Consider the following 27,482-nt stretch of genomic DNA (forward strand, 5'->3'; position numbering starts at 1 on the left):
TATAATAATTTTTATGTATGTAGCCTATGTATTCTTATAACTATTATTATTATTTTTATTTTTATTTATTTTTTACAAGGAATTCTCTTCTTTTTTTATAACTTTTAATTAGCTGTAAGAAACCAAACACACTGCTGGACAATAATCAATCATTTGTAATCAATATTTTTTTCCTAATGGTAATTTTATTATTGTTTTATATGCTAAATTTAATTACAAATTATTAACATTTTCTGCACAGAATAAGGTAGAAAATATACTTTAGTTTATGTACTGTAATAAATTATATCAATTAGCACTGCATCCTTTAGGCTATACATTTTATTTATGTATTGTGTTTTTTTCTTCTTAACGTTTCATCAGTTCATTCTGCTTTTATTCAGTTAGCTGCAGATAAAGCCTGACACATCTATGAGAGCGAGATCACTTCTCTTTCAGGGTGAAAACTTCTTTATCTCATTTTCACAGAATAAAATGCTATAGTAGTTATTTAACTTTTCCTCTCCATCAGCGAATGATGATCCTGAAAGAAAACGCGCCAGATGTTTGTTTGCTAAAGCAACGAATGCTACATTCATGCATCTGGTTATCAGATAAACCTCGTGCTCTTATTTCAAGGTCGTCATTAATGCTGTGGTTATTTTGTGTTTCCTTTACATTCGGTTCATCCACATTGTTAAACACATTTATCATTCAATGGAACTGTGCGTGTGCTTTAGACTAGTGATGTGTCGTTCTTGAACGATTCGTTCATTTTGAACGAATCTTTAATGTGACTCGGGAAGAACGAGTCGTCTCGGGGAGTGATTTGTTCAGTCGCGCATGCGCATTATTCTATAGGTTCTGTTCTAGTAGTAGTGATTCACCATACATGTCTATGGATTCACCTGTCAGTCAATGGAGTCTTGAGCCGGAAAGAGAATTGATTAGTTCATCTCATGAGTCTTCGAGTCGGGTCGAGTCGTTCCTTAATCACGTGACAGCCCCGTACGCTAAAACCATAGACAGTAAAAGAATGCAGTATTGAGTCGGAGAGAGAATTGATTAGTTCATCTTTCGGTTCTTCGGGTTGTTCGTTCTTTTGTCCCGTGATGTGACAACATTGGCTAGAGTAATTATTAAATCAGATTGTCTGTATAAACCATACTTTTGTAACATATGACACTTTATAAACATTAAAAAACACTGTGTACATACTTTTGAATTGTTGTTTATTGTTTATTTTTGTGCCATTAAAGCTTTGTCACAAAGAGGACAACTATTCCAAAATAAATCAAAATAATAAAAAAGTATAATAAAGATAAAACTAAAAGATAATAAAGCCACAGGGTCTAATAACCTTAACAAATGAACTTTAAAAGTACAATATAAAAAAAGAAAAAGAAAAACTAAATATTGCACAACAAGCTTTGCTTTTTTTTATATAATAATTTAAAATGAATACATTTTAAAATAAATAACACTTTTGTGCCAAAATAAAAACTTTATATCAAAGAGTATAACTATTCCCCAAATAATTTTAAACCATTTAAATAAAAATAAATGAAAATGAAGAGATACTAAAGCTACGGAGCCTTATAACAATAACAAATTACCTTTAAAATCACAACAACAACAAAAATATTGCACAACAAGCTAGTCTTTTTCTAAATAAATAAAAATAAATAAGCTTTAAAATAACACACTGTGGCTATATTTTTAGGACTTGCTTTAAGGCATGTTTGCATTAAAAAAAACAAGCTCCCTGACCTTGGATGGGCTGAGTCTGTTTCTTCTCTCTGAGATAATCTGCCCAGTTTTAGAAAAAATTCTTTCAGATGGCACAGATGTGGCCACAATGCAAAGTCTTGTCTTTGTGACTTCAGAAAGGCTTTTGTATACTGGTGAACATCTCCTCCACCAGGCCAGAGGGTCTGATGTGCGGGGTAAGAGTGGCTCTGCAAGGTAGGCCTGCACCTTTATAGCATCTGAGGTCTTAGAAGAGGTAGCAGAAGGCCTCAAGCTTGCTACCCTCTCGTCAAAGTCTTCCCAAAACATGGCCCCTGCACTGGCAGTAGCACCAGGATCTGAAGTATCCTCCTCACTCTGAGCTGGGTTAAAACTGTTAAAGCTGAAGTTATCATAACCTTAATGTTTTAAACTAACATTAATAATTCAAATTCAAAATTTTATTTGCTTTTAATGTATATGTCATTATGTCCTTTTTTGAGCAATCTTCTTATACATATATTACACCAATATGTCAAGTCTGCCTAGGAAAAGCAATTATTATACTAGCAAACTCAAAATTGGAGTAAAATGAACAAACTAGTATAAATACTTTTTATTGTAAGCTTGAATTATTATATTATTATATAGCCTAGTGTTTATTTACCGATAGACAGTCAAAAAGACAAATTAATCAATATTTTATTTATAACAGGGTTTTATTTATTTATAAAATAATAACAAAACAGATCCTCAACAAACAGTAACAAAAACACAGTGACAGAAATAGCGTATGGGTCTGTCACGTGATTAAAGAACGAGTCAAACTCGACCCGAGACCCGAAAGACTCATGAGATGAACTAATCAATTCTCTTTCCGGCTCAAGACTGCGTTAGTTTTGCGTATGTGGCTGTCACATGATTAAGGAACGAGTCAAACTCGACCCGAGACCCGAAAGACTCATGAGATGAACTAATCAATTCTCTTTCCGGCTCAAGACTGCGTTAGTTTTGCGTATGTGGCTGTCACGTGATTAAAGAACGAGTCAAACTCGACCCGAGACCCGAAAGACTCATGAGATGAACTAATCAATTCTCTTTCCGGCTCAAGACTGCGTTAGTTTTGCGTATGTGGCTGTCACGTGATTAAAGAACGAGTCAAACTCGACCCGAGACCCGAAAGACTCATGAGATGAACTAATCAATTCTCTTTCCGGCTCAAGACTGCGTTAGTTTTGCGTATGTGGCTGTCACGTGATTAAAGAACGAGTCAAACTCGACCCGAGACCCGAAAGACTCATGAGATGAACTAATCAATTCTCTTTCCGACTCAAGACTGCGTTAGTTTTGCGTATGTGGCTGTCACGTGATTAAGGAATGACTTAAACCCGAGGACTCTTGTCAGATAAGAGGTGAAGTGAGCTAATCACAGACTGAAGACCCAGGTAAAGAAGGAATTTTTTTTTCTGTATCTTATAGCATTTTAGTTTTGTATTGTTTTTAGTGGGATCAACGTTTGCGTAAGTACTAGATGTGTTGGGGAAGTAACACATAACATTTTCATTACATTTTGCTAAAATGAACGAAATGAACGAAATGACTCGAAAAAAGATTCGTTCATTTTGCTGAACGAGACTCAAAAGTCCGAGTCGGTAAAATGATCCGAACTTCCCATCACTACTTTAGACACTTAGATTTCTGCTCCACCCATGCAATAAATACAGCTTTCGACTGCTCAGGTCACGCCGTCGGTACGATGCAGAGAGCAATTGACAGACTACAGAAAAGTAAAACTCACCTAAGGAGAGATCACACATCAGCTGCGTCAGAGACGAACGGAGCGCGAGCGCAATCCTCCGACAGTCTCGGGCGGTAATAGTGGAGCGCGTGAAGGATGGATGCGAGCCACGAACACTGTTCAAGGTCTCCATTCATTTGTGCGTGAAGTAATTAAATGTGTATCTATTTAGAAAGCATTGAATAGCTCTAAAAAATGGCGATTTATTCGATTCTTAGCGTTTTAAACAGATTAGCCTACTGTCTGAGAACGGTGATTCACGATTCAAAAATCATGTTTCTAGATCGATGCATATGCATCGTCAGGGTTTGTAATCGATGCATCGAGAAAACGAGTGAATCGTTACAGCCTTGCATATAAATAAAAATAAACTAAGCAAAAGTAAATGTATTTGCCAACAAGTTTTATTGTGTATTTTGTGACAGTGTGGTGGGGAGGGGAGACTTTTAAGAAAATGTAGGCCTAAACAGCTGGATAAATGTTAACACATCTGTAAGTAGGCCTATTGGGGTGTGTGCACCTTTTGTACAGGTGTTTTCAGTGTAGCACTCCGACTGGAACCATTTCCTGCTCTCAGGAATGTGTGTTTTGGTAATGACACAGAACATTGAGATCTTGACGCGTGATGAGGCATCACTCACACACTGACGATGAGAAATTGTCCCGCAGGATTGCCACCTCGCTGCTGGGAACTCAACGTGAGGAGAAAGTGAAGCTGACCGGGCTTGTTAAAATGCCATCAAGTTTAAAAATAGCTCCGTAAAGCTGCATTAAAAAAAGAAATACCAGAATTTCAGTGAGATGAGAATCCAAACAGAAGAGATGTGGGTAAATTCAGTGCTGGAGAATTTAATGAATTGTGAAATGAGATGATCATATTTAAAACAATGATAGAACAATGGGTAGAGAAAAGGTCAGCAGCGTCAGTTCAACTGGCCCTGAAATACACACAAATCCAACCTAACTGGGTTGTGAATTTGTGTCTTTTCTTTTTTTAAAAGAAAAGTTGGCATCCCGGTAGTGCTGGTGGAGTCAGAAAAATAATAAATCTCTCAGAGACAGTTGTGCACCTGATCAAAGAAAGAAAGAAAGACTACATAATTCTAAAACATTTTTATTCAACGTAGTTGACTCATTTCCTTAAATTTTAGAGATTATAATATCAACCAGTTTATTTATTCGAATTTATAGAGGTGTCATATTAACCAAAGAGCCACTGTATAGAAATTAATTTAAAAAGTATATTTAAAAGTAATCTTTTAGACCTATTTATTTATTTCTATGTTTTTATTTATAGAGCTATCAAGTTAACCATTATTTATTTTATTATTTTGCAATTAAATAGTTTCAAAAGATTTTTGTCACATATGAAGTTATTAAAGCTTTATGCATAATAATAATAATTACAATTATATAATTTAAATCGTATAATTATATCAATTATAAATTCTGAAATAAAATTGTAAGAAGTTTAGATGGACATGTGCACTACCCAAAAGCCTTTGCTGTCAATTATTATAGACTTATTTATAACTAGCATCAGTAACAGACGCACTTGAACTAGAGAAGTTCACAACTTTCGAGGATCATGAAATAATATATGAATTTTATCATGCAAATTTTATGACTTCATTTATAAATAAATATGACATTAAAAAGTTATTTCTCAGCTCAAATTTATCCGTCGTTTATTCATGATTCTCATGATGAGTTTTTCAGTGTGAAATTAGACTTTTGGACATGCCTACTTCAACAGTTTCTCCAAACATACAAAAATATACATATGTACAAATGCCTATGAATATGAATGAGGCTGCCCTGTCCTTGAATGTATCTTGTTGTCTCTCTAATTCTTTTTCCTCTTTCTTCTGCCTTCTCTTCTCTTTCTATCGAATGTGTCGTTGCTGTTTGCTCTTGTCTGCTTATTCGTTTTCTGATACACTTCTCATCCACGTCACACACCGTTATGCTGCACTGTAGTTTAATGAAATGTTGGTTATTAAACGCTGGCTTATCAAATCCGCTCTTCTCTCTCTGTCTGCAGACGGAGCAGTTTGTTCATGCTCTGAAGGATGAGCTGGTGAAGAGTGCCCTCCTGGCGCTGCATGCCGCCCGTCCTGGATACGTCAGCAAGAGTCAGACTTCTGCTCCGTCCAGCCCACATCCCAGAGCCACTGAGGAGCCACACAGCGTCTGCAACAATGTGGACGGCTGTCAGACGCCGGCGAAAGTGAGCCGAGCGTCTCCCGTCCGCGCCGACTCCATCCCGCACCACAAGGAGTACGACGAGGAGGAATGGGCAAGTGTTTTCACTTCTGAGTGTTCATGCATTAATAATAGGTATGCACAAGAATAGATGTTGTTTTTTTGTTTGTTTGTTTTTTGCCAGATTTGCTGATATTTTGCATGCTTACTTTTAAAAGTATTGCATTATAATATTCCGTTACGCTATAAGAAAAGTAACATTGTAGTTACAATTGCATTATTACTTTTGCGTAACCTGGGCTTCCAAATTTGTTTTCTAATAACCCAAAAGTTATATTTTTATAACACATCAAAAGTTGAAAATGGATAAGCCTCGGATAGCCAATGCCGATTCTGTTTGGAAACAACACCAAGTCAGTCCTATGCAGAGATTATAAACAAATGATTTGGAATATTTTTTATTTTTGAGCATTTCTATTACGACATTTAGAGCTTTGAAAATAACAATGATTAATTGAATCACTTTTTTTTCAGACAGGTGCAGTTGTGACCTTAATATTTGAGATGTGTGAAACAATATGCGTTCTAAAATCAGCTCAAAATACCTAAACATGTTTGATATCCTCCAACTTGATGGATCATAGTCTGAAGCTAAAAAATCAGAGTCTGTGACCATCATACACTACATGAATCTGTCATGTCTGACTTTCATCAATTTCTCCAAACTGTAAATCTGCCAAAAATATGAGGCAAAAGTCATGTAGTGTATTCCAGCCTTTAGTTTTTCAGTCTCTCTGTTATGGAAGCCCATTTCCGACACAGGTAATTGCCTGTGAAAAAAAAAAAAGGTAATTGCTTCTTTTTATCTCACAATTTGCACAGTTTTCTCTACAATTTGTATGCTTATATCTTGTAATTCTAGTTTATTTCTTGCAATTCTAACTTCCTTTCTCAGAATTGTAAGCAACTGCCTGTTATGAGGTCAGAATTCCAATATTTAAACTCGCAATTGCATGAAAAAAGACTGAACTGTGAGAAAAAGGTCACAATTATCCTTTTTATTCAATGGCAGAAGTGGTTTTCCATACTCTGCACATGTGCTGCTTGTATCTGACAGCACTTGAGCTCGGACATATTTGATGTGATCTTGAGAGGTTCAATCATTCCACAGGACCAGAGGCGAGATCGGGATCAGGTTAGCAACCGAACCAGTGTCTTCAGCTCTTATAAGCATCTGTTAGTGGAAAGCTTTACCACAGAAGCTGAAGGATGACCACAAACTCAAATCACATATTCAGGGCCTCAAGAGTTTGTTTAGTTGTGGATGCTGCGGTGTCTGGCTCCTGTAATTGCCTTCAAGAGTGTGTGTGTGTGTGTGTGTGTGGAGAGGATTAGAGAACAAGATAAGACAAGCATCTCTAATCAGTGTCCTTGAGCGCCACTCACAGGAGGGAAGGAGAAACATGCCTGAAGGTTGCTGTACATTAAGAATCTTCCCAATATTCATAGCAGATGTATGCTGTCATTTTTGCTGTTTTATATTTGTACTGCTTTTAACTCTGTCAGCCAATAGAAGTGCTGCTTTTGTATCAGTTTGCATAAATGTAGTAGTGTGTGTGTGTGTGTGTGTGTGTGTGGCTTCTACAATGTTTTTTTATGAGATCAGGAGCTGTATAACAAAAACATCCTTAGTAACCATGGCAAATTTCAATTAGGGACCACATACAGTGTGTGTGTGTGTGTGTGTGTGTGTGTTCACTGCTCTGTGTGTGTGCGCACTTCGGATGGGTTAAATGCAGAGCACGAATTCTGAGTATGGTTCACCATACTTGGCTGAATGTCACGTCACTTTCACTTTCACATTCCGTTGAACTCGTCAAGCCCTTAATTTGAGATCTAAGATTGGAGGTTTCTGTAATAAGGCCCCAGAAGGCACATGTCAACTTTTGGCTGTTGAAGAAACTTGTGGAAAGGAGTCAAACTCAGCTTGAGAAAATGACATCTAAATGATTCCTAAGATAAATAAAGAAACCTATCAACATGTTTTTATGTTATGTTTTTACATATGTGTTCATGATTGTGAGTGTGTATTTATATATATTTACTTATAGCATTCTCTCTCTCTCTCTCTCTCTCTCTCTCCCTCTCTCTCTGTATTTATATATGCAATTTATATATATAAAATTTTTCCCCAAAATCCATATACCCATTCATCCGAGATGATGAATCAAATTGAATAAAATCACAAATTATTATTGTTCCATGTTTTTGCAGAATACAAAAGTTCACAGCGGTGTCTGGTTTGCCCATAAGCTCATGTTTGCATGTCAGGTTTCTGCGATGTTAGTGCTGGTCCTTTAATGTTTGCTTTGGCTCTTCTAGGACAGGGTCTGGGCCAGTGTGGCGAAGAGTTTGAACTGTGTCATCGCCCTGGTGGATAAACTACAGGAACACGACAACAACAACCTGGAATCAGCACCGGGCCACACGCTCGCTGACGTCATCACCTCACACAGTCCCGGTACAGCAAACTACAAAGATTAGAAATGCTCAACTGATCATTAAAAACTTAAGACTGCAGCTGCAACAAACCATCCAATGCTTAAATGTTAAAGTTATACATCAAATATGCATCAAACGGCTGCTTGGATTGAGCAATAAAAATCCTAAAGGTGATTTCATTTCCTTTTATGGTGAAGCATAAACAGTGGAAAAAAGAAAACGTATCATTTGTATAATTTTATTATCATGCTTTTGATTTAATTATGACATTGCTCTAGATTGATTATGAAAATGACTTTTTTTTTTGCTTCCCATTATGAGGATTTGAAATTACATTTGATTTATCATTTGAATTTTAGTTAACACTTTACAATACTTGAAGCCAGTTTATATAATGCATTATTAAAAATATTTTTTAAAGCATTAAATATGCCTTGTAATGCACCTTGCAGTGCATTTTTGATCCCATTAATAATTGTAACCATAGTTATAATACATTTTGATACTTATGAATTCATTATTACACCTTAATAAAATAAAATCCATTAAAACACGACAAAATATATGTATGTGAATGTGTATATATATATATATATATATATATATAGCATTACAGCGTTCATTATGAATTCCTTTATAATGTATTGTACATAAAGGTTTCAAGTTTTACAGAATTTTGTTATATAAAAAAAGTCTTACGTAGAGAAAAGTGCACAAAAATGTTGAGATATATATCGTAATATTGTTCCTTCTAATTTTAATAGTAATATTCCACACATGTTGCCAACTTTAGGCATCCTAGAAAAGCTTCTAATGTTTTACTACACTCTGTTTTTTTTTCAAGCACATGTCAGACATGTCAGTTGAGAGATCAGCACCATCCATGAATCTTCTGTCAGACCAGAATAGTTAAGACAACTTCTGACTTTCAGTGCTATTAAACTGAAAAAAAAACACAACCAATGACAAGCAGCAGAAGAGTGCAAAACCTCAATATAGTTTTTAATACAGTTAATGCTGCCACCATGTGGACACCAACTACATGCTGAGGTTCATCTGGTTGCAGTTCACTATATAATGAATTTACTGAATCTCAGTCTTGCTTTTTTTATGCTAAACTCATATTAAACTTAATTTCCGACAATTTTGTCCATTTTAAATATCAAGCTTAAAACAAAAGTTCTCAGCGAAAAGGCTAAGCCTTCATGTTATGTTAAAGCAACTGGTCATCAATTCTTTATGACTGATTTAGTAAATATTGTCTGTTTGTTAATATATTTTCACCACAGCAGTTTCAAAGTTTTAATGTTGCAAAACTAATAATAATTTTTTTTAAAGAATTCCAATGTGTGCTATTTTTTTTTTCCTTACTGTAAGTGTTTACATTTTGTGCAAAACGTTATTGTGTCTGTGCAAATACTTCACATAACACATGAAATCAGCTGTCATTTCAAAGGCGTGATGAAATGATGTCAGACCGGTTTAGGTTGATGTCTCGTGTCATGCACATTAAAATAAAAAAAAAATTAATAAAGTTGGGAATTCCAATCATCGGTGTAAATACACCATAGCTGGCAACCAAACTATTGAATGTGACTATTAAAATTAATGTTTGCATGAAATTGGGTCATTGAAATGTCACTCAAATGAGGATAATAGTGCAAAAACCTGATGACTAATGCAAAACGCATTCAAACGCAGAGCTTGTTGCAAAACATGGAGGCACAATGAAAGGAGCAAGGCAGATTAAGTCCATAGATTAAAGATTAAAGTGATTTTCTCAGGTATTTCTTTTGTCTATAACAACAAATGATTTATTGTGTTCCACAGATTCAAATGACAAATGGAAAAGATAACAAGCTAATGCATGTGAAATTTCAGCAGGGCACCTGCATCTGACATTTAGAATTGTCCTGAATTGTGCCTGAACATGTTAACATGTTTATTAAATATTTTTACAGTGATTAGTAAATGTATATATATAAATAATGTATGAATGATATTTTCTGTGATTAGTGATGTAGTAAAAAGGTGAAAACAACAAAATATGTCAAAATATTGGAATTTTACTAATAAATCATTAAATTGTTCATTCAACATCCCACAAAGCAAAAGGACTCGGCCCAAATGTGTCCTCGAGCTGGCACTGCTGGCCTCCTGTCGGCAATGGCATGTACCCTTTCAGCCAGAGCTGGGTCATGTGTGGAAATGATGGCCCAGGGTGTCACACCAAACAATATGAGGGCTGCTCTCTGGTGGGAGGAGTGTGGCCCAGATCAGTCAGGTGATCATGTGGCCCAAATCAGCCTAAGATCTGGCAGCATATTATGTGACCCATAATAAACAAGATAAATACAATATTGCATGATAATGGTTAAATGAAGTGTAGTATTGTCAAAATGTAGTCTTTGAAATGGCAAGTCAAAACAGAATGAAACATTATCATAAAAAAATTAAGTAAATCAGTCAACTGCATTGAACTGCACTTAATTATAATCTCATAAAATGTTATATTATTATTTTCTGTACAAGTAATCTTAGAATCCTTACATAGAGCGAGAAAGGTCATTAAACCATTATCATATATATTTATTTGGTTTACCATGGGGCACATCATTTTATTAGTATGCTGTCATGTACAAGCATTAAATAAACTGATCATACAAGTTTTTTATTTTATTAAATCCTCGGTATCCGTGTGATGCTTTGCGTAAGGAACAGATCCACATTCAAACCTGTCATCTGCGATATGTATCTCCTTCCTCCTTCCTCCATCGCATCATATGACCCCTTTAAGGCTGAGAATTGGCACCAATAATAAAACCTGTTTTGGCCCAGTTCAGGGCCAGCTAAGGGTGATTAACTGGCTGTGATTCGGGCTGGTTATGGCCCATATGTGGCACTTGTCTTTAATCCAGTTCTGGGCCACTTCAGGGTCGTCATTCTTTGCTTGGGCCGAGGTAAAAGTGATTGTGTGGCCCGAAGCTGGGCCAGAAAACATTTGCTACTTGAGTGGTTCAGGAATGAAATGAACTATTGAATCGTTTGTTCAACCAGTTTGTTTACAAACTTTGATTCATTCAGAAACAAAAAGACTGTCTTTATGAGAAAGACAGTCGTTCATCTGATTCATCCAAAAACTTTGATTCAGTTAGAAATGAGTCTTTGAGTAAGTGAGTTGTTGTATCATTTTTCAACCAATTTGTTTAAAATAATCTATTTTGGAATGAAGTTTATTCAGTAAGGAACAAAGCAAGTGAGTGTTTTTATAAGTGATTCATATAATAGTTTCTTAAAACAATTAATTCAAAAACATTTATTATTTCAGGAGCATAGCATGTGACGGTCTTTACAAATGAGTCAATGAGTTATTCGTTTAGCACATTTTTAGCACAAGAGCAAAGCGTGTCTTGATTAGTAAATCAATGAAACATTTGCTCAAGAGATCTGTTCAAAAACACAGATTCATTAATGAAACTCCACTACTGTGTTTTCTCGTGTATTATTTCATATGTTTTGGAGCTATTTTTATTGATAGATGAAACCCTTGTTGTTCTATATTTTCCAGACTATGTTTGGGCAAGGAAGCCAAGACTTGATCTCTAGTGCCCCAAAGATCATATCTGCTAACTCTGGTCTAATTCTGTCCCCCGGCTCTCGGGACCCTCAGAGCTGTAGTTGTCTTAGTCTGTAGTTTAGAAAAACAAACAGACTTGTGCAGGCCTTATTGAACACAGCTTATTCTATTGCTTGATCTACTTCTTTCTGAGGGCGCTTTAATTGCACTGTGATCTTAACAGGGGGTTTGCTGCTTTATATAAGGGAGAGCAGTATCATTTTTAATTCCTTTATACAGCGCTCAAAAACAAACTATGCCATTATTATAATAGTAGATTATTAAACTTTATTAAAGATTTTAAAACTTTTATAACTTCAATGTTCCATTAAATCCTTTCCTTTACCTAACAAGGTTAAACATAACGCTAAATGCAAATAATATAATGCAACTAACCACTAGGTCATGCATGCGTAAATAAACAAGCTTATTAACTTTCATCAAAAGAAAATGGAAATACTTATGTTTTTGTGTGTGTGTGTGTGTGTCATCTGTCACTTGAAGCAAGAGATTATTTGATAAATGTCAACATAGACTGGTTGTGACATGCCATCATCCTCAACAAACATGAACATATCTGCACAAAGAATAAACGAATGACTGCTACATTAAATTCAGGTTGACTTACAGCAAGTTTAAGCGTGGTTTGTGCTGATGCTGAAGAAACCAGACCCATTCATTTTCCATGTTTTCGTCTCATTTTGGTCAGTTTTGTATAATTTTGGTCTGATTTAAAGCCTACATCCAAATGGACCCTACACACTTAATGCACATTCCTGCTCTGATTGTGAACGATTTGTAAGTGCAAATTATTTTAAATATAAACACACTTATATTAGTGACTTTCATGTTTAAACCAGCTGTTTTTATAACCAATAGTGCTGCGGTGATGATTGTATTTTTGTAGGCTTATCCTGAAGTTAGCATCACCCTGGTTCCAATATCCAATAGGATTTATCCATTTTGTTCATCATGATCATCTTCACAAATAAACACAACATTCATCTGAAGCTTAAATACAATTGCCAGACACCACATCTAGGACAGTTAGAGGTATATAATAATTAGTCATTTTTGGTTTGTTATTTTGGCTCTTGGCCTCCTGAAGCTAACTTTCCCAACTTCATTGTAAAACTATTATGCTCATTAAAATTGATGATATTTACATGACACACCTTTACTCTAGTCAGGGCATAACAGTTATGCTGGTGAAGTCTCTTCACATCCGATAGCAATCAGTCACTAAGTGGTCTAAATGTGTTTATATGCATTTGTATTGTCTGTTGAAGGCACAGGACTGTAAAATGATAAATAAAACATACCACAGACCTTATTTCAGACATTTAACCAAAAGCACATTTACTTCAGAAGGATGGAAATGTAAAAAAATCATCCCTGGAGCTCTCTCAAGCTATTATGCGATCTCAAATATCCAGTTTCATTCTTATTAATACTGACCATCTATGTACTTGTGGAAAACAAATGCTCTGGAAAAAACACATTAGTGGAAAAGCAGCTCACATTTGTTGTGTTTTTCCTCAGATCCTCCCCTGACAACTGAAGTTTGGCAGGATCAGCTTGGTGTAGTGGTTCAGTCGTTGAAGGAGTGTGTGGCAGAAGTGGCAGAGAGAGCCAGGCGCTCCGTGAGCTTCGTCCTGCTCCAGGAGGCGGTGTGCAGCACGGCACAGGGCCTGCAGCTGCAGCAGAGACGGGACGCTGTCTTCAGTCAGGCAGTGAGAGATCTAACATTCCTCATTTGAGACACACACGATCTGGCCTTCACTTTAGTGAACTGTGTCTTGTAAAAATAATTTTGTGTTCTTATTTTGATAGAAAAACTAGGCCACAGTTTCCAAACTGTGTTTAAATAAAACACTCAATATTGTTGGAATTTGTCTAGAAATTTGCTTGTTTATGCATCACATTTTATTGTGAAAAGGCAATGGTGCAGATATATACTGTATGTTGTGTATCCGCAGCTGGCTGCGCTGGCATGTGGATTTGTCATGCGATTATACGCAGGTTTGGAAGATGAGGGCTTTCTCAGACAGCTTCACGCCGTTGGGCTGGTGGCCCAGTTTGAGAGCCTGCTGAGCACTTACAGTGAGTATCCACAATCAGATGTGCAATCACACCAAAGCAACCTGCTAAATGCACTATTTTAAGATAAACATGCATATATGACCACACATTTCATATGAAATGATAAGTTTCTACATTGCTTGGTGAATATTAGTCTAATTTTAATATGATGAACTGCACTGTAAAAAAAAGTTCTAGAACAAAGTAAAAAAAAAACATTACAATTTTTGGAGTATGGAGTACTTCTCTCTAATTAATTGTAAAATTTACTGCCAATGGTTTTTACACTAAATTGTTTCAATCTGTATATTACTTTTGGAAGATTTTTTTAAAGTCCACATTATTGTTGAAGTCAAGATGAAATCAAATTTGAAGGTTTTTGGGCTTTAGTATGAATATGTTTGCCTTAAGGTTACCGGTAATCCGGTGAGCTCCAGCAACAACAAAGACAAAATTGGCGTTGCTCCTAGAGTTGAAGAATGTTCATCTCTGGGTAAAATGCAGAGCTCATCACTGTCACTTTTTAGACAGCTAACCAATCACAGTGGAGGAGCAACCCGACCAACCTCCACATCCTGCTTGTACAACTGCAATAGACGACAATAAGAAGCACAACAACGGAACAAAATCATTTAAAACAAGGGCCAGAACAAGTACTTTTTATATTCATAATTGAACTATCTGCAAAATCAGATACTAGTTACACTTTCACGAATATTAAGGGTTGTAGCAACCAAAGCATCTCAACTAAAAAAAAAAGTAAAATAAATTATTTTCTCTTAAACACAATGGCCACAATTATTGGTACCCTTAAAATATGGAAAATATATCTTAAGTTCATTCCCATTCGTGGTTTGAACATCAATTGTGAACATGAAATTATCCATTTCACAGGAACATAAATATGAGGGAAAACAAAGGCCAAGTTCTCTTAATCATCCATCACAGCGAGTAAAACCAAAGAATATAGTTCTGATGTGCAGCAACAGATAATTGAGCTTCACAAATCAGAAAGTGGCTTTAAGAAAAGAGCTAGAGCATTGAAAATTCCCATTTCTGCCTGGAAGAGGACGTGTGTCTATATCGTCCAAATGCACGGTGAGGAGGAGAGTTTGAGTGGCTAGAGGCTCTCCAAGGACAACAGCTGGAGAATAGCAGATTCGATTAGTTCAAATGTCAAACCGCTCTGACATCATCACATCACATGTTGTTTGTGAAGCATATTCATTGGCAGGCACTACTGGAACAGGAAAACAAGAGTGGCTTCTATGGTCACTTTCAGTCTGTTTCAGTCGAAATTTGGTCAGCACATTGAATGCTACACAACTTTATTAATGATAAATATATCTTATTTATAACAATTTGGTGTCTTTCATCATAGGAATGTAATAAAAAATATTTTTAATGCATTTCATTTTTTAATTGATCAGTATCTCATATTTTCCTATTTACTTATATATTTTATATTTAAGCTTTTATTCTTTAAATACTTGATTAAATATCACTGTTAAATGTTTATCTTTAGCAAATTTCACTCTTTACATTATAATGTGATAATGTCTGAATTCAACTCAGGTGTTTAAAATGATTTGCCTTGTCTTGCCTTGCCCTATTTTATTATATTTCTGTTAAAACTGTTTTATAAAAACAATAAGTCACTTAAGACTGTGTGTAATTAATTTACTACCATTTTGGCACTCGTAAAATGTGAGTGGCTTATTGCTTTATTTAGCTCTTTATATCTCTGCGTATGATTGCTGTGTTCTTACGGCTGTTTCCCGCAGCAACCAAAACTTTGAAATAAACAGACTCCAGCTGAACGTGTGCCTTAGATCGCAGATTACAATCAAGTGCTTGAACATGCATCTTAACGCCATAAGGATTTTGACCTTAACTCACCGTTCTTGTGTTGTGAAGAGCTAGAGGCTGTTGTTTTAATGAATAACTGCGACTGTTTGCTGCTCTCAGTTAAAGTTTATCCATTGAGGCAATGCCAGTGGAGAGATTACAGTGTACCAATGTAACTCTAATGTTGGTTGTTATATTCCACATACGCCTTAAGATAGTGAAGTTCCAGGATCAACACTCCTGAAAAGAGGGTTTGTTGGTAGTTATGGGTGTTGGAGTTAGACAGTGTTATTATAGCATCATAGTAGAACTGGTTTTTATCCAAGTTTTCATATAGTGAGTTTATTAGTTTTTTTATATGCTTATGTCTTTTTATTAATTTTATTTCAGTTATAACTATTTGAGTTCAAGTTCAAATTAAAAATTCTAATATTATTTTACCCTTTTTTTAGTTTTAGTTTCAGTTAACTATAATAACCTTGGAGTTAGAGACAACATTCTTGTTAACTGGTTGAGCATGACATTATCAAATGTTATTGTCACGTGTTCAATTTCCCAGCGTCCACATACAGTGTCACAAAGAAATCTAAATGTAATGCTTACCTTTACTTTAGGGACAAAATTTAGCTTCACTATAAGTTAGTGAAACCTGACAAAACCTCCCTTTGGCCATGTCCTCAATGGTAAAAGTGATTCACAAATAAAATGAATCCCTCTGTTCTGAATCCTTGAACTGTCAATGTAGCAATCTCCATTCTGTACTAAAAAGTATTGATACAGTATATAAAGGCATTGGACAAAATAATATGAACATTTAAGATTATAAGACAACTTTTGAATGTCTCCAGTTGAATGTCATCTATCAGAACATCTTGTACAAGTTCATCTTGGTGTTGCATCTGCACATTTTTTATGATCATGAGTCAAGATGACACCACCCTTTTTAGCATTTTAGCAATAGTGTCTGTGATTGAAAGTTTTAGCATTTTTGTGCGGCTTTGTGATCGGTGCTTTGTGGAAACGGTCTTCGGTTTGAACCTTGAGGTTTGCCATCTCTTTCCTGAAAGATCTGTGTTGTTTGGACACAGTCACTGGTTCCCTTCATTCACTTTCGGTTTTTGCCCAGTATTATTCTTCACAGATGAAGTCTTGCCATGCTTTGTGTGTGTAGTCATTATCGGTCAAGACTGTTTCGAAACACCAAACAGCTGGGTTCTTGCGTTTACCGACACTCTTGAGAAACTGGCTCCTGGGAATGTGCTTTTTGGAAATCCCTCAATTCCCCCACAACTTATACTAAACACTGTTGAGCACAGCTAAAACTACACTGATATACTACAACCTAGAGAATATAGACAACGTAAAGATAAACTGAAGATAATGTAGTGATCTTTTTCACAATTAAACTAATCCAGCTTCTGTACAACAGTATACAACATATGTATTTATGCATTTATACATTTGCGGGTTTGTATTGCACTTTTCCTTTTCTTGTCTTTTCATTTATAAAAAAAAAAATGTAGATGTAAAAATGTAGCGCTATCATGTAGATAGCTTGTATATGCTGAAGTAACACAGATATCTGTCACATAGGTGAAGAAATAGGGATGCTGGAGGACATGGAGGTGGGGATCAGTGACCTGCACAGAGTGGCCTTCAGGATCACAGAGGCGGCATCTGAAGAAGCAGTCAGCATGCAGCCCACCGTCAGCGGTAGACGGTGAGAGAGACCACACACACACACACAATCAGTCACTAAGCCCTTTCACACATACAGACTTTTCCGGAAAATTACCGGTAAATTGCATTAAAGAGATCGTGTGTGAACAGGATCTTTTCAAAAATACTGGTAAATTCGTTCCGGCAATTTACCGGTATGAGAAGTTGTAACATTACCAGTAAATTGCCGGAATTCTACTGTGTGGACGCAGAAGGAAAATTACTGATATGAGCACGTACGAGTTCAGAACGCAGTGACGTAAGACGTCTACTCCGGGCCAATCATAACAATGTGACGCATTCACACACTGTTTAAGAAAATTATATAAATGTCATCCAACTGAAGCGACAGTGAAATTAAAGCGCTTCTCCTTATCCGGGCGGATGAAGAAATATGTCGTCATCTGAGAGAAACTGTTAGTGATGCAGTAACGTATGATAAAATAACTTTTAACTGTCTCCGAGAGCAATGCATTCACAGGACAAAGTCAGGTCATCAATAAACTGAAAACATTGCATCTTAATATCTAAAAAATAAACGACCATCACAAACGAAGTAGTAGTGGAAGTATTTCTTGTTCATATTTAACTTTTTTCAATCTATTTGGGGATCTTGCTACTCCACAAATCCTGTAGCTCTAAACCAGTGGATCTCAACCCGCGGCACGTCATGAAATCACATGCGACCCACCATGCCGAACATAAAAAAATAAAAAACTTTAAGTTTTAAAACTCACTTGAGGATGTTCAGCCCGTCTTTTTTCCGTCGTTTTTTATGTTTGGAGCAGTTTTTGATCGTTAAACAGGCCTATAAGTTTTGTTTTTAAAGCGGCCAGCACATAGAGAGAGTTTACATAGCCTGTTTAATCAGTTTAGCCTTCTCAAATCATCACGAATTGTCTGAAATAAAATCTAAAGATATAAAAGTTCAAGCATGTAACGATGTTTTAACGTTAAACCCAGATGTGCGCTATATCGAATATTTTGTGCGGAGAGTGCAAGATAAAGCACGCTTTTTTGGGACATATAGGTTCCAGCGTGATCATAATATAAAATAAATAAATATAAAATAAAGAAAACAAACATATGTTTTAAGCATATGCTTTCTGCCGTCTCGTACTTTTCTTTCATGTCTCTTTTTATCTCTCACATCACTTACTTGCTGACAATTCTTTACTGTCCCATGTAATAAAGACAAATAAATAAATAAACAAAAATAAAAAAGTGATGAAAATAAATCTTAGTCGCTCAGATTTTACAGTAAATCTAAAATATTAAATGACATTTTTGACCATTTATATTATATTATTATTATGTGTTAGATTTTAATAAAATAATTTATATAGAGAATTTGATTAAGTTATTGTAGAAATAAAAAAATAAAAATTGGGGGGAGGAATAAAAATTTTCTTTCTTTTATTCAGCAAGAATGCATTAACTTGATCAAAACATTAAAGACATTTGATAAAAAGAAGATGTATAAAAAGATGATTCAAAATAATAATAATAATAATGTTTTAATAATGATTTCTGAAGGATCACATGACACTGACGACTGCTATAATGATGCTGAAAATTTCTTTGCTGAAAAAAAAACTGATCACAGCAATAAATTACATTTTTTAATTATATTACAAATGAAAACAGCTATTTTAAGTTGTAATAAAATTTCACAATATTCACTGTATTTTTCTGCCTTGCTAGGCAGAAGATACTTCTTTTAAACAATTTAAAACATCTTACCAATCGCAACTTTTTTTGAATGGTAAATACAGTATATATGCAGAGAAGCTCTAAAATGAGTTGGAAAAAGACTTGCAAGGAAGCTGTGGGAACATGCACACTGAGCAGCTGCATGCTGGTATTGACATTGGAAATGTAACCTGTTTTTGTCCCAGAGACCTTTACACTGTCGAGGTGCCTCTCCCACATCATGCCTTCCAAGCGCTCCCGGATGAGCTGCGCCAGGGCAAGCCACTACGCGTGCTCCCCGTGCTCTTCAACGTGGGCATCAACGAGCAACAGACCATCGCTGAGAGGTACAAGCACCGACCGATAGAAATGAAACACAATCCCTACAAGCGTAAATGCTCAGTGAAGCACACAAACAGAAAGCATGTCTGAGCTGAAATGTGATCCTTGTGCTCTCTGCGTGTCTCCCTCTCAGATTTGGTGACATATCTTTACAGGAGAGAATAAACCAGAAGAACTTTGAGATTCTAGAAGGTTACTATAAATCCTTAACCAACACGGTGTCTTCTGAATGTAAGTTCAACTTTCAAGCAACCAAGCTTTATATATTAAATTAAATTACATTATGCAGTGATATATAAAGTAATATATTGCATTTAGTCATTCATCAGTTACTTTTATTCAAACGTTGGAAACAATTTATTTCGATTTTGATATTGATATTAAAATTGCGTAAATAAAAACTTTCACTTTCGTTATGCAACATTCTTATGACAAATTTCTTATTTATTTGAATATAGAGGATTAACTGAGATTCAACCATCATTAAAAAGACAAAAACTGTGACTGTTTTGTTTAAACTCAATTTAACTAACTGTAAAAAATCCAACAAATAGATTTTTTAAAAGTCATTTTTATCAAAAAGTAATCAAAAATGACAAATTTAACAAGATTTTTTCACTGTATTTTTGATCAAATAAATGCAGCATTGGGTAACTTTTAAAAACATAAACAAATCTTAGTGTAGTTAGTAGTGTGTGTGTGTGTGTGTGTGTGTGTGTGTGTGTGTGTGTGTGTGTGTGTGTGTGTGTGTGTGTGTGTGTGTGTGTGTTCCAAACCTTCGATAATGGGCTGATTTAAAGAACCCCTATAATGCCATTTTTATGGTTCCTAATATTGTTTTGAGACTATCCTACAATAGGTTTACATTAATGCAAGGTCAAAAAACACTTTCGTTTTCTCAAAATATGCATTTAATATCACCTCGTTTTCCAACGATTCTCTAAGGATTTGTACGAAACAGTTCAAAGATTCAGTCTCTCTATACCTTAATTAAAAAAAAAGTTTCAGTGTTATGTTTTCATATTTAAGTCTACATTTATCACACGTTTGGTCGTTTCTGAAAGCAGAAGTAATTGAATGAATTAAACACAAAAAAAAAAGTTCCTACAGTCGAACGATATTGTTTTTTTAGACCAACTTCTGAAAGCAATCATTCATGCCACACGTCTACAGCCATGTGACACTGCTTCAGTGTTAGTGTCGAGCGTAGCGTCTCATGTTCGAAGGAATTGAGTGCAGGAATTTATTGTTTTCTGATAAGTCAAACACGTCTATGGAGCGTGACGGCTCCACTTGATGAATGCTCCCAGTAGACGAATGCCAAGCGGCATCTCAACGTGTCACATCTTGTCTTTTTCACATCTCTCTGTTTATCAGAAAAAGAACATGTCCCCAGACTTTTCAATCTCATCTGTAGTGCTTGTCAATACAGGGACAAACAAGCTCACTTTAAACCCATTGATGCATGAAATCTAAAGTGGTGCTGTTTTTGTCTCTTCTATCTGAAGGCCTGCCTTGTTTTCAGACACAGACAGACATCAGGGAACTGCTCGACAGCCTCGGCCAGAATGTAGTCACCAAGAAAAGAAAGAATGTGGAGATCCTGTGGCTTGCGGGAATGGTGAGGCAGAAGTGTGGGCAGGTTGTTTAATAACTTCACATGTGTCCATTTTTCAAACCTTGAAATGTGATTTCAAGTAAGATTAAAATTTTTATAAATCATGGATTTCGAGAGAAATCAGAAGCATTATTAAAACATTTGTTATGACACAGTCTCATGTAAAAATCAACCATCAGTTTGGCATCACCAAACTTCACTTCTGGGAAGCTAAAGTAAATACTACTGGATCTGTCACATGTGTCCTCAGATCTGTCGACGGATTAACGGTATCCGCTTCACCAGCTGTAAAAGTGCCAAAGACAGGACGTCCATGTCAGTGACCCTGGAGCAGTGCTCTCTGCTGCGGGACGAGCACCAGCTCAATAAAGATTACTTTGTGCGAGCTCTGGACTGCATGCGGAGGTAAGAGCCAGACATTTCTGTGCAGGTCTGTTCTCCACATGAATGCATGCATTCAAGGAATATTCTCCAGGAAATGACAATTTAATAAAAACGTGCTTGCCCTCATCCAAGATGTAGATGAGTTTGTTTCTTCATGGGAAATGTCGCATTACATCACTTGCTCACCACCAGTTGATCCTCTTCTGTGAATGGGTGCCGTCAGAAGGAGAGTCCAAACAGCTGATGAAAACATCACAATAATTTACACTCCATTCCATCAATTCAGTTGTTATTTCTGGCTGAAATACGAGTCCTCTATCCATAATATTGCTTGCTCCAGTAAAAAAAAAAGTAATCTTGTCTGAATTAAATATGCACTGATCAAATAACCAGTTAAATGCAGAAACAGTCCAAAAACAGCTCTAAAAAATATACATGTGGGTGGATTTCGATGTGAGAGGACAACAGGAGATGGACTTTCTCACTGGAGTAAGTGTTATTATGGATCACGGATTTATATTTTTTGCTAGCTGAAAAGGTTTGCAGTTAAAATGCCTTGATGGATTTGTTTCTTACAAACACGCAGCTTCTTGTTTCATGAGACATGAACTGATTGACTGGAGTTTTGTGGATTACTTGTGGATTACCGTGATGTGTTTATCAGCTGTTTGAACTCTCATTCTGACGGCACCCATCCACTGGTGAACAAGTGCTACATTTCTCCAAATCTGTTCCTATGAACAAACAAACTCATCTACATCTCAGATGGCCTGAGGGTGAGTAGTTTTTCAGCAAACTTGTCATTTTGGGGTGAACTATTCCTTTTAAAATTACACTTGAAGTCTATACCAGTGCGTCCGTTCTGATTGTGTTGTTCACAGAAAAATATGCAGCAAAATTTGCCCATGATGCATTTAAATATTTGTATATATGTATGTTCTGAAACAGAGACCCCATCTCTAGTTTGGTTAAAATCTAACTGATGCAAGAAGCCAAACTATGTGAAAAATGTGAAATATTGCTTCCTGTTATGACCCAGTACTGAAGAGTTCGACATCTGTTGATATCTAATGAATCTCACATGTAGCCTGTGTTGAGATTGTTGAATACAGGCAGCAGGAAGCTTTTGACACAAAAGAGCATTTAAAAGAGCACTTTGTAAGAAGCCTTGTGCAACTTCCACTGTCAGCAGCTCATATTTACATCCTGATCCTATAAGAAAAAAAAGAACAGTATAGTAGGAAATTTCACTACTACTGCATTCACAATGTACCAATTATATCCTAAATGTTCCCAACAAAGGCTCGGTTTCAAAAAGTGACATTTTTTTACATCAAAATTAGATCATTTTGTCATCAATTCCAGAATGCAATAAAACATGCTCAGTGGAAAGAATGAATAAATTAGTGAAATATTCTTACTATTACCATTATTTCATTCACTGAACAATGTTGTCTATAATATATTCTAAAAAAAATAAAGTAAAAAATAGCCAAGTTCCTTCTATTTATACAATTTATTTATTTTGCGCACTTTCAAACACACTTTCATCAATTATTCTGCCACTACTCATTTAACACCAATAATTGATTTGAGCAAGCAAAATTAGAGTAATCTCATTAATTTGCTTTATTCTTCAAATATTTATGTTCCTTCATCTGCTGCCTCACTCAATACCAAAATAAGATTCGTTTGCTAGGTGGCTTGACGTATCTGCTAAGACTTATCATTCATTTATCCCAGTATAAAATCTAAATAAGCCATGTTTTCTGTAACTTATTTTAGCAGCTGTGCTTTAATCGTTGCTTATAAACTTGACGCATGAAAACATGTGATTTATGGATCATCCAACTAGCCTACATAAATAAACTCTTTGTACTTAAGCATAGATTACTGAATGCTTTGTTTGCTCTGGTGTTGCCGCCCCTCACAGTCCTCACGCCCCACTAACAGTCGTTTTCTAGATCCACCCCGGTGCAGGATGATCTCCAGTGTTTCCTCCACTACTGTTTCCAATGTAAACAAACCTCATATCCAAAAAGCATTGTTCTCAAAGCTTCAAGGAAAATTAACTTCAACTGGTAAAAACACTTGAAACTTGCATTGTGAACAGAATTTACAAAACGCATTGCATGGAAAAATATTTTTAGGAGATTTTCTCATTGCTGTTGTTTTCGGCACGGAGGAAATGTGAGTTCTTGTAATTCTTTTACATTTAAAATGTTATCATGAGGCATACATTTTGTTTCAAGAGACTATATAGACAATGATTTGCATGTGTTCTTCCCAAAACCCCACAAAGACGTAAGACCCTGCTAAAGATGCTCATGGCTGTGTGGCTTGATTGCGATTCTCCTATAAGTTATTAGTGCTGGGTGTTGATGCCCTGAAGGCTTCGAGTTCATTTGTTTTGCAGTGGCAGAACCTGTCTGTGGAAATTGCCAAAATAGAAAGTTGAGCTGATAAATGTGGAAGCGTCTCAGCCTGTGTGACATTCACTCAACAGTGGATTTGCTGTGACATTTTGTTATTCTGATGCAAAAACCAAGCTCATCCCTTTTCAAAAGAATATCCGTGTTTGTTGCTCTTGGTGTCCTGAAGTGTGTCACCTGCGACTGACCTTTGTGTGCATCTGGAGATACATTACTAGATGTTTTATTCAGATAAAACTTGTGTTTAATTCACTTTGTCAGCTTTAATGTTTTATAGAAATCGTAATTTTTGTGAAACTGGTTTGTTTGAGAATCAAACCACATGTGTTGCACTGTATGTTTGTTTTTGTGCACAACTCAGCAGAAGGACATCTGTATCATTTTTGCATTGCCCAATCTGCCTTTCTCAGCACATGCCGTTTGGATTTGTTTACTTGCTGTTTCGTGATAGATTCACTATTGTAGTTTGCTCTTCTGTCAGCATCAGTGGAAAAACACAGACATTCAACGACCATTAATAGACTTGAATTTAATGAGAATCATTTGCTTCTGATATTTTTGGCCTCCAATCCAAAATGAATGAATTTTAAAATCTGTGTGCATTCTATTAGGGTTTTGTTGAATGTGTTTGTGTGAGTCTCACAGACCAGACTAAACAATTAACCATTTCTTGAATTTGTTTGTGTGTGTGTACTGACCTATTAACCAAACGTCTTGTTGAATGTGTTTGTGTGTTTGCTTCTTTCTCTCTCTCTCTTTCGTTTCGGCTCAGCGGTCTCTTGGCCCAGGGAGAGGTTGCCCAATGGGACGACCCTGAAGTGGGCTCCGTAGCTATTAACAAGCCGGCGTCCCGCCACTTCTATCCAATCGCTCTTCTGCTTGTCAGCTCCCATCTGCTGGTGGTGTGGCTCATTTTAAGTCTTGTTTTTTTGCTTGCGAAATACCAATAAACGGCTGATTATGGCATAACTGAGCTGCGTCTAACTTCTTACTTGCTTCCTCGAGTGATTCTCTCAGTCTTCACGAATAACACTTTGATTTTCATTTGGGAGTGACTATGTTTTCAGGTATTTATGGAAGCCCGTTTTTGCCAAGGAATTAAAAAACGTAAAAATATCAACTTTTTATCCCGCAACTCTAACATTTTTCAGAATTCTGAGTTTATATTTGACAGCTTTCATTTTTCAGTTTTTACCTCGCAATTCAGACTTTTCTCCCCTGAATTCTAAGAAAAGGTTAGAATTGTGAGATACAAAGTAACATCTACCTTTTTTATTTTTATTATTATTTTAATCCTATGGGAGAAACGTGCTTCCTTAGGTATTTGTTATAAGACTACTAACGAAATAAGTCATTTCATTTTGAGCACTTGATAATATTAATGGTTCAAACCCTCATGTCTGACAGCCTTTTTATTTATCTCTTTGAAAGATAATGTCACATGCGGGTTTGGAACGGTATTCTGATCTTAAATGGAAAGTATTTTAGCAGCTGCATGTGTTTTTTGGTCAGAAGGAAGTGAAGATGTGTTTATTTGTTTTTGACACGCTCTAAATGCAGCATGAATGTCACAGTTATCTGTTGCATTATGCTTTCATAATTGAAGTGTTGAATCTCTGGCCTTTTCATTGTTGCTTATATGGTTTCTTATAAGGCTCTTATATGATTTCATCCTCATCATTATTATCATTATCATTCCTTTCCTTTCTTTTTTTCATTTTCCCTTCATCAGAGAAGGCTGCCGGATTGAGAATGTGCAAAAGAATATAAAGTGCAGAAAATACGCTTTCAACATGCTCCAGCTGATGGCCTTTCCCAAATACTACCGGCCACCTGAAGGGACATACGGCAAGGTGGACTCCTAAACACTGTATATACAGAGGGGTTTAAAATACACATTGAAATCTGGGATTCAAAATTAACTTAGAAATGTAATTTAGAAAATCTAGGAGGGGTGGGGAGCATTTAATAATATATTTTATTTTGAAATATAATTTAATGACAGCAGCACTTCATATACCAAATACTTCTTTTAATACATAATGTTTGAATTTCCACTCACCATTTTATGGTAATTATAAAATCTCAGACTTTTGGACCCTGCTGTACATATTCACACACACACACACACACACACAGGAACAGAAAGGTTTTTTTGTTGAATATATTAAAACAAAAGGCCTACTGTAAAGGACATATTCTTTAATTGTTAATTTAATTGTTTCAAGAAATGAATGCAGTGCATTATTTAAAAATAATTTTAAGATACTCAACGTAAACATTATTTACATGTAAATAATGTATATTTACCATGTTATTTACGTGTAATGTGTACAAATGTTTTCTTTCCAAAGCGAAAAGCGAGCGATTTGCAGGGATTTGCAGCTTTGAATGCCAAGTAAATGGATTGTAGGCCTGTCATATCAGTTGACATTCATCACATGTCTGTCTATATGTGTCTCATGACCACAGATTGTTCTTTTGTTGTAATTGGTTTGTTTTTGTACTGAGGTATTTCTGAAGGTGTGTACTGTATGTTTTATATTTGTGTTGATATATAAAGCCATTTCACTTTAAATTTTTTCAGGATGAATCTTGGACTTATTTCCATTACATCTTTCAGCTTGCTTTTGCACTCGGTGAACATTAAGTTTACATAATATTCTCTCAATATGCTGCCAACTTGGAGCTGTAAATGATCACTCGCTCTGTTTGTGTATCAAGGAATAAGCAGATAAGAGACATACTGTCTGGTCTTTGAAGCCAAGCAAAATGCTTTAAATGAAATATGCTGTTCCTAAAACATTTGTGTGTTTATCTGATTAGCTGAATAGTTCTTTCCAGAACACATTCATGGGCCCTGTCCCAAATAGCACCCTAAACCCTCGCGATCTACTGCACTTTTGTGTGATGTATTGCCCCTTTGACTGTCGGGTAGAAGTCTGCTACGGAGCTGGCACCAGTGCAGACTCGGCAGAAGTGCAGATAGAGGTCACAAAACGGCCCCAAAGGGGGCGCTCGCGAGCACCCTTATGAACGCTAAAATGACAAATAGGACACGCTACTTTCTCGTGGACTTAGAGCAAATGAAGTGTTCCATTTGAAGTATTATTTGCCTCTCTGACTGGACGTGATGTACTGCAAAGGTTGAGAATAAGTCAAAATTAATTGTTTGCATAGCCTGAAAAAAACTTGTGTTCTCTCTAAAAGTGGGTATATTAAATTTGTCCTTATTTTAATATGATAGAAAATTGTCAGTGATAAAAATATGATTTAAGATGGTAGTGGAAACAAGTTAAGTTTGAGAAAGTATAATAGAATGCTAAATAAGACACAATTTGCTCATATTTAAATACAATTACAGTAAAAAAATTTTGCAACAACTAATGGAGTGCTGAATGAGGTCGCCGTGATTTTGCAAAGTAAGACATGTCCCTGGATCAACATCTTTTGATGATCCTGGATCATTGTTATTGTCAAAAAAAAAAAACAGATTTAACCCTAACCCTACCCAAAATGTATTCCTCAAATCAGTGG

General features: G+C 35.9%; 1 protein-coding gene across 4 annotated transcripts in view; it reads left to right on the forward strand.

Moving 5' to 3' along the window:
• The window catches only part of LOC132142775 (type II inositol 3,4-bisphosphate 4-phosphatase-like), a 124,885-nt gene extending 98,362 nt beyond the window's left edge, over positions 1–26,523 (forward strand). For 3 of the 4 annotated variants that reach the window (XM_059552885.1, XM_059552888.1, XM_059552889.1), the window contains 10 exons: positions 5,550–5,804; positions 8,093–8,231; positions 13,371–13,561; positions 13,808–13,931; positions 17,352–17,478; positions 19,376–19,516; positions 19,645–19,742; positions 21,020–21,132; positions 21,380–21,534; positions 24,718–24,914. In XM_059552885.1, the coding sequence (XP_059408868.1) occupies positions 5,550–5,804; positions 8,093–8,231; positions 13,371–13,561; positions 13,808–13,931; positions 17,352–17,478; positions 19,376–19,516; positions 19,645–19,742; positions 21,020–21,132; positions 21,380–21,534; positions 24,718–24,895 (1,521 nt within the window). In that variant the 3' untranslated portion in view covers positions 24,896–24,914. Of the gene's footprint in view, positions 1–5,549; positions 5,805–8,092; positions 8,232–13,370; positions 13,562–13,807; positions 13,932–17,351; positions 17,479–19,375; positions 19,517–19,644; positions 19,743–21,019; positions 21,133–21,379; positions 21,535–24,717; positions 24,915–25,677 lie in introns of those variants that run through there. The other variant, XM_059552887.1, reaches the window with a different exon arrangement.
• The last annotated feature ends 959 nt before the right edge of the window (positions 26,524–27,482 follow it).

This window comes from Carassius carassius, chromosome 6, assembly GCF_963082965.1.
Source record: "Carassius carassius chromosome 6, fCarCar2.1, whole genome shotgun sequence".
Taxonomy (NCBI): Eukaryota; Metazoa; Chordata; class Actinopteri; order Cypriniformes; family Cyprinidae; genus Carassius; species Carassius carassius.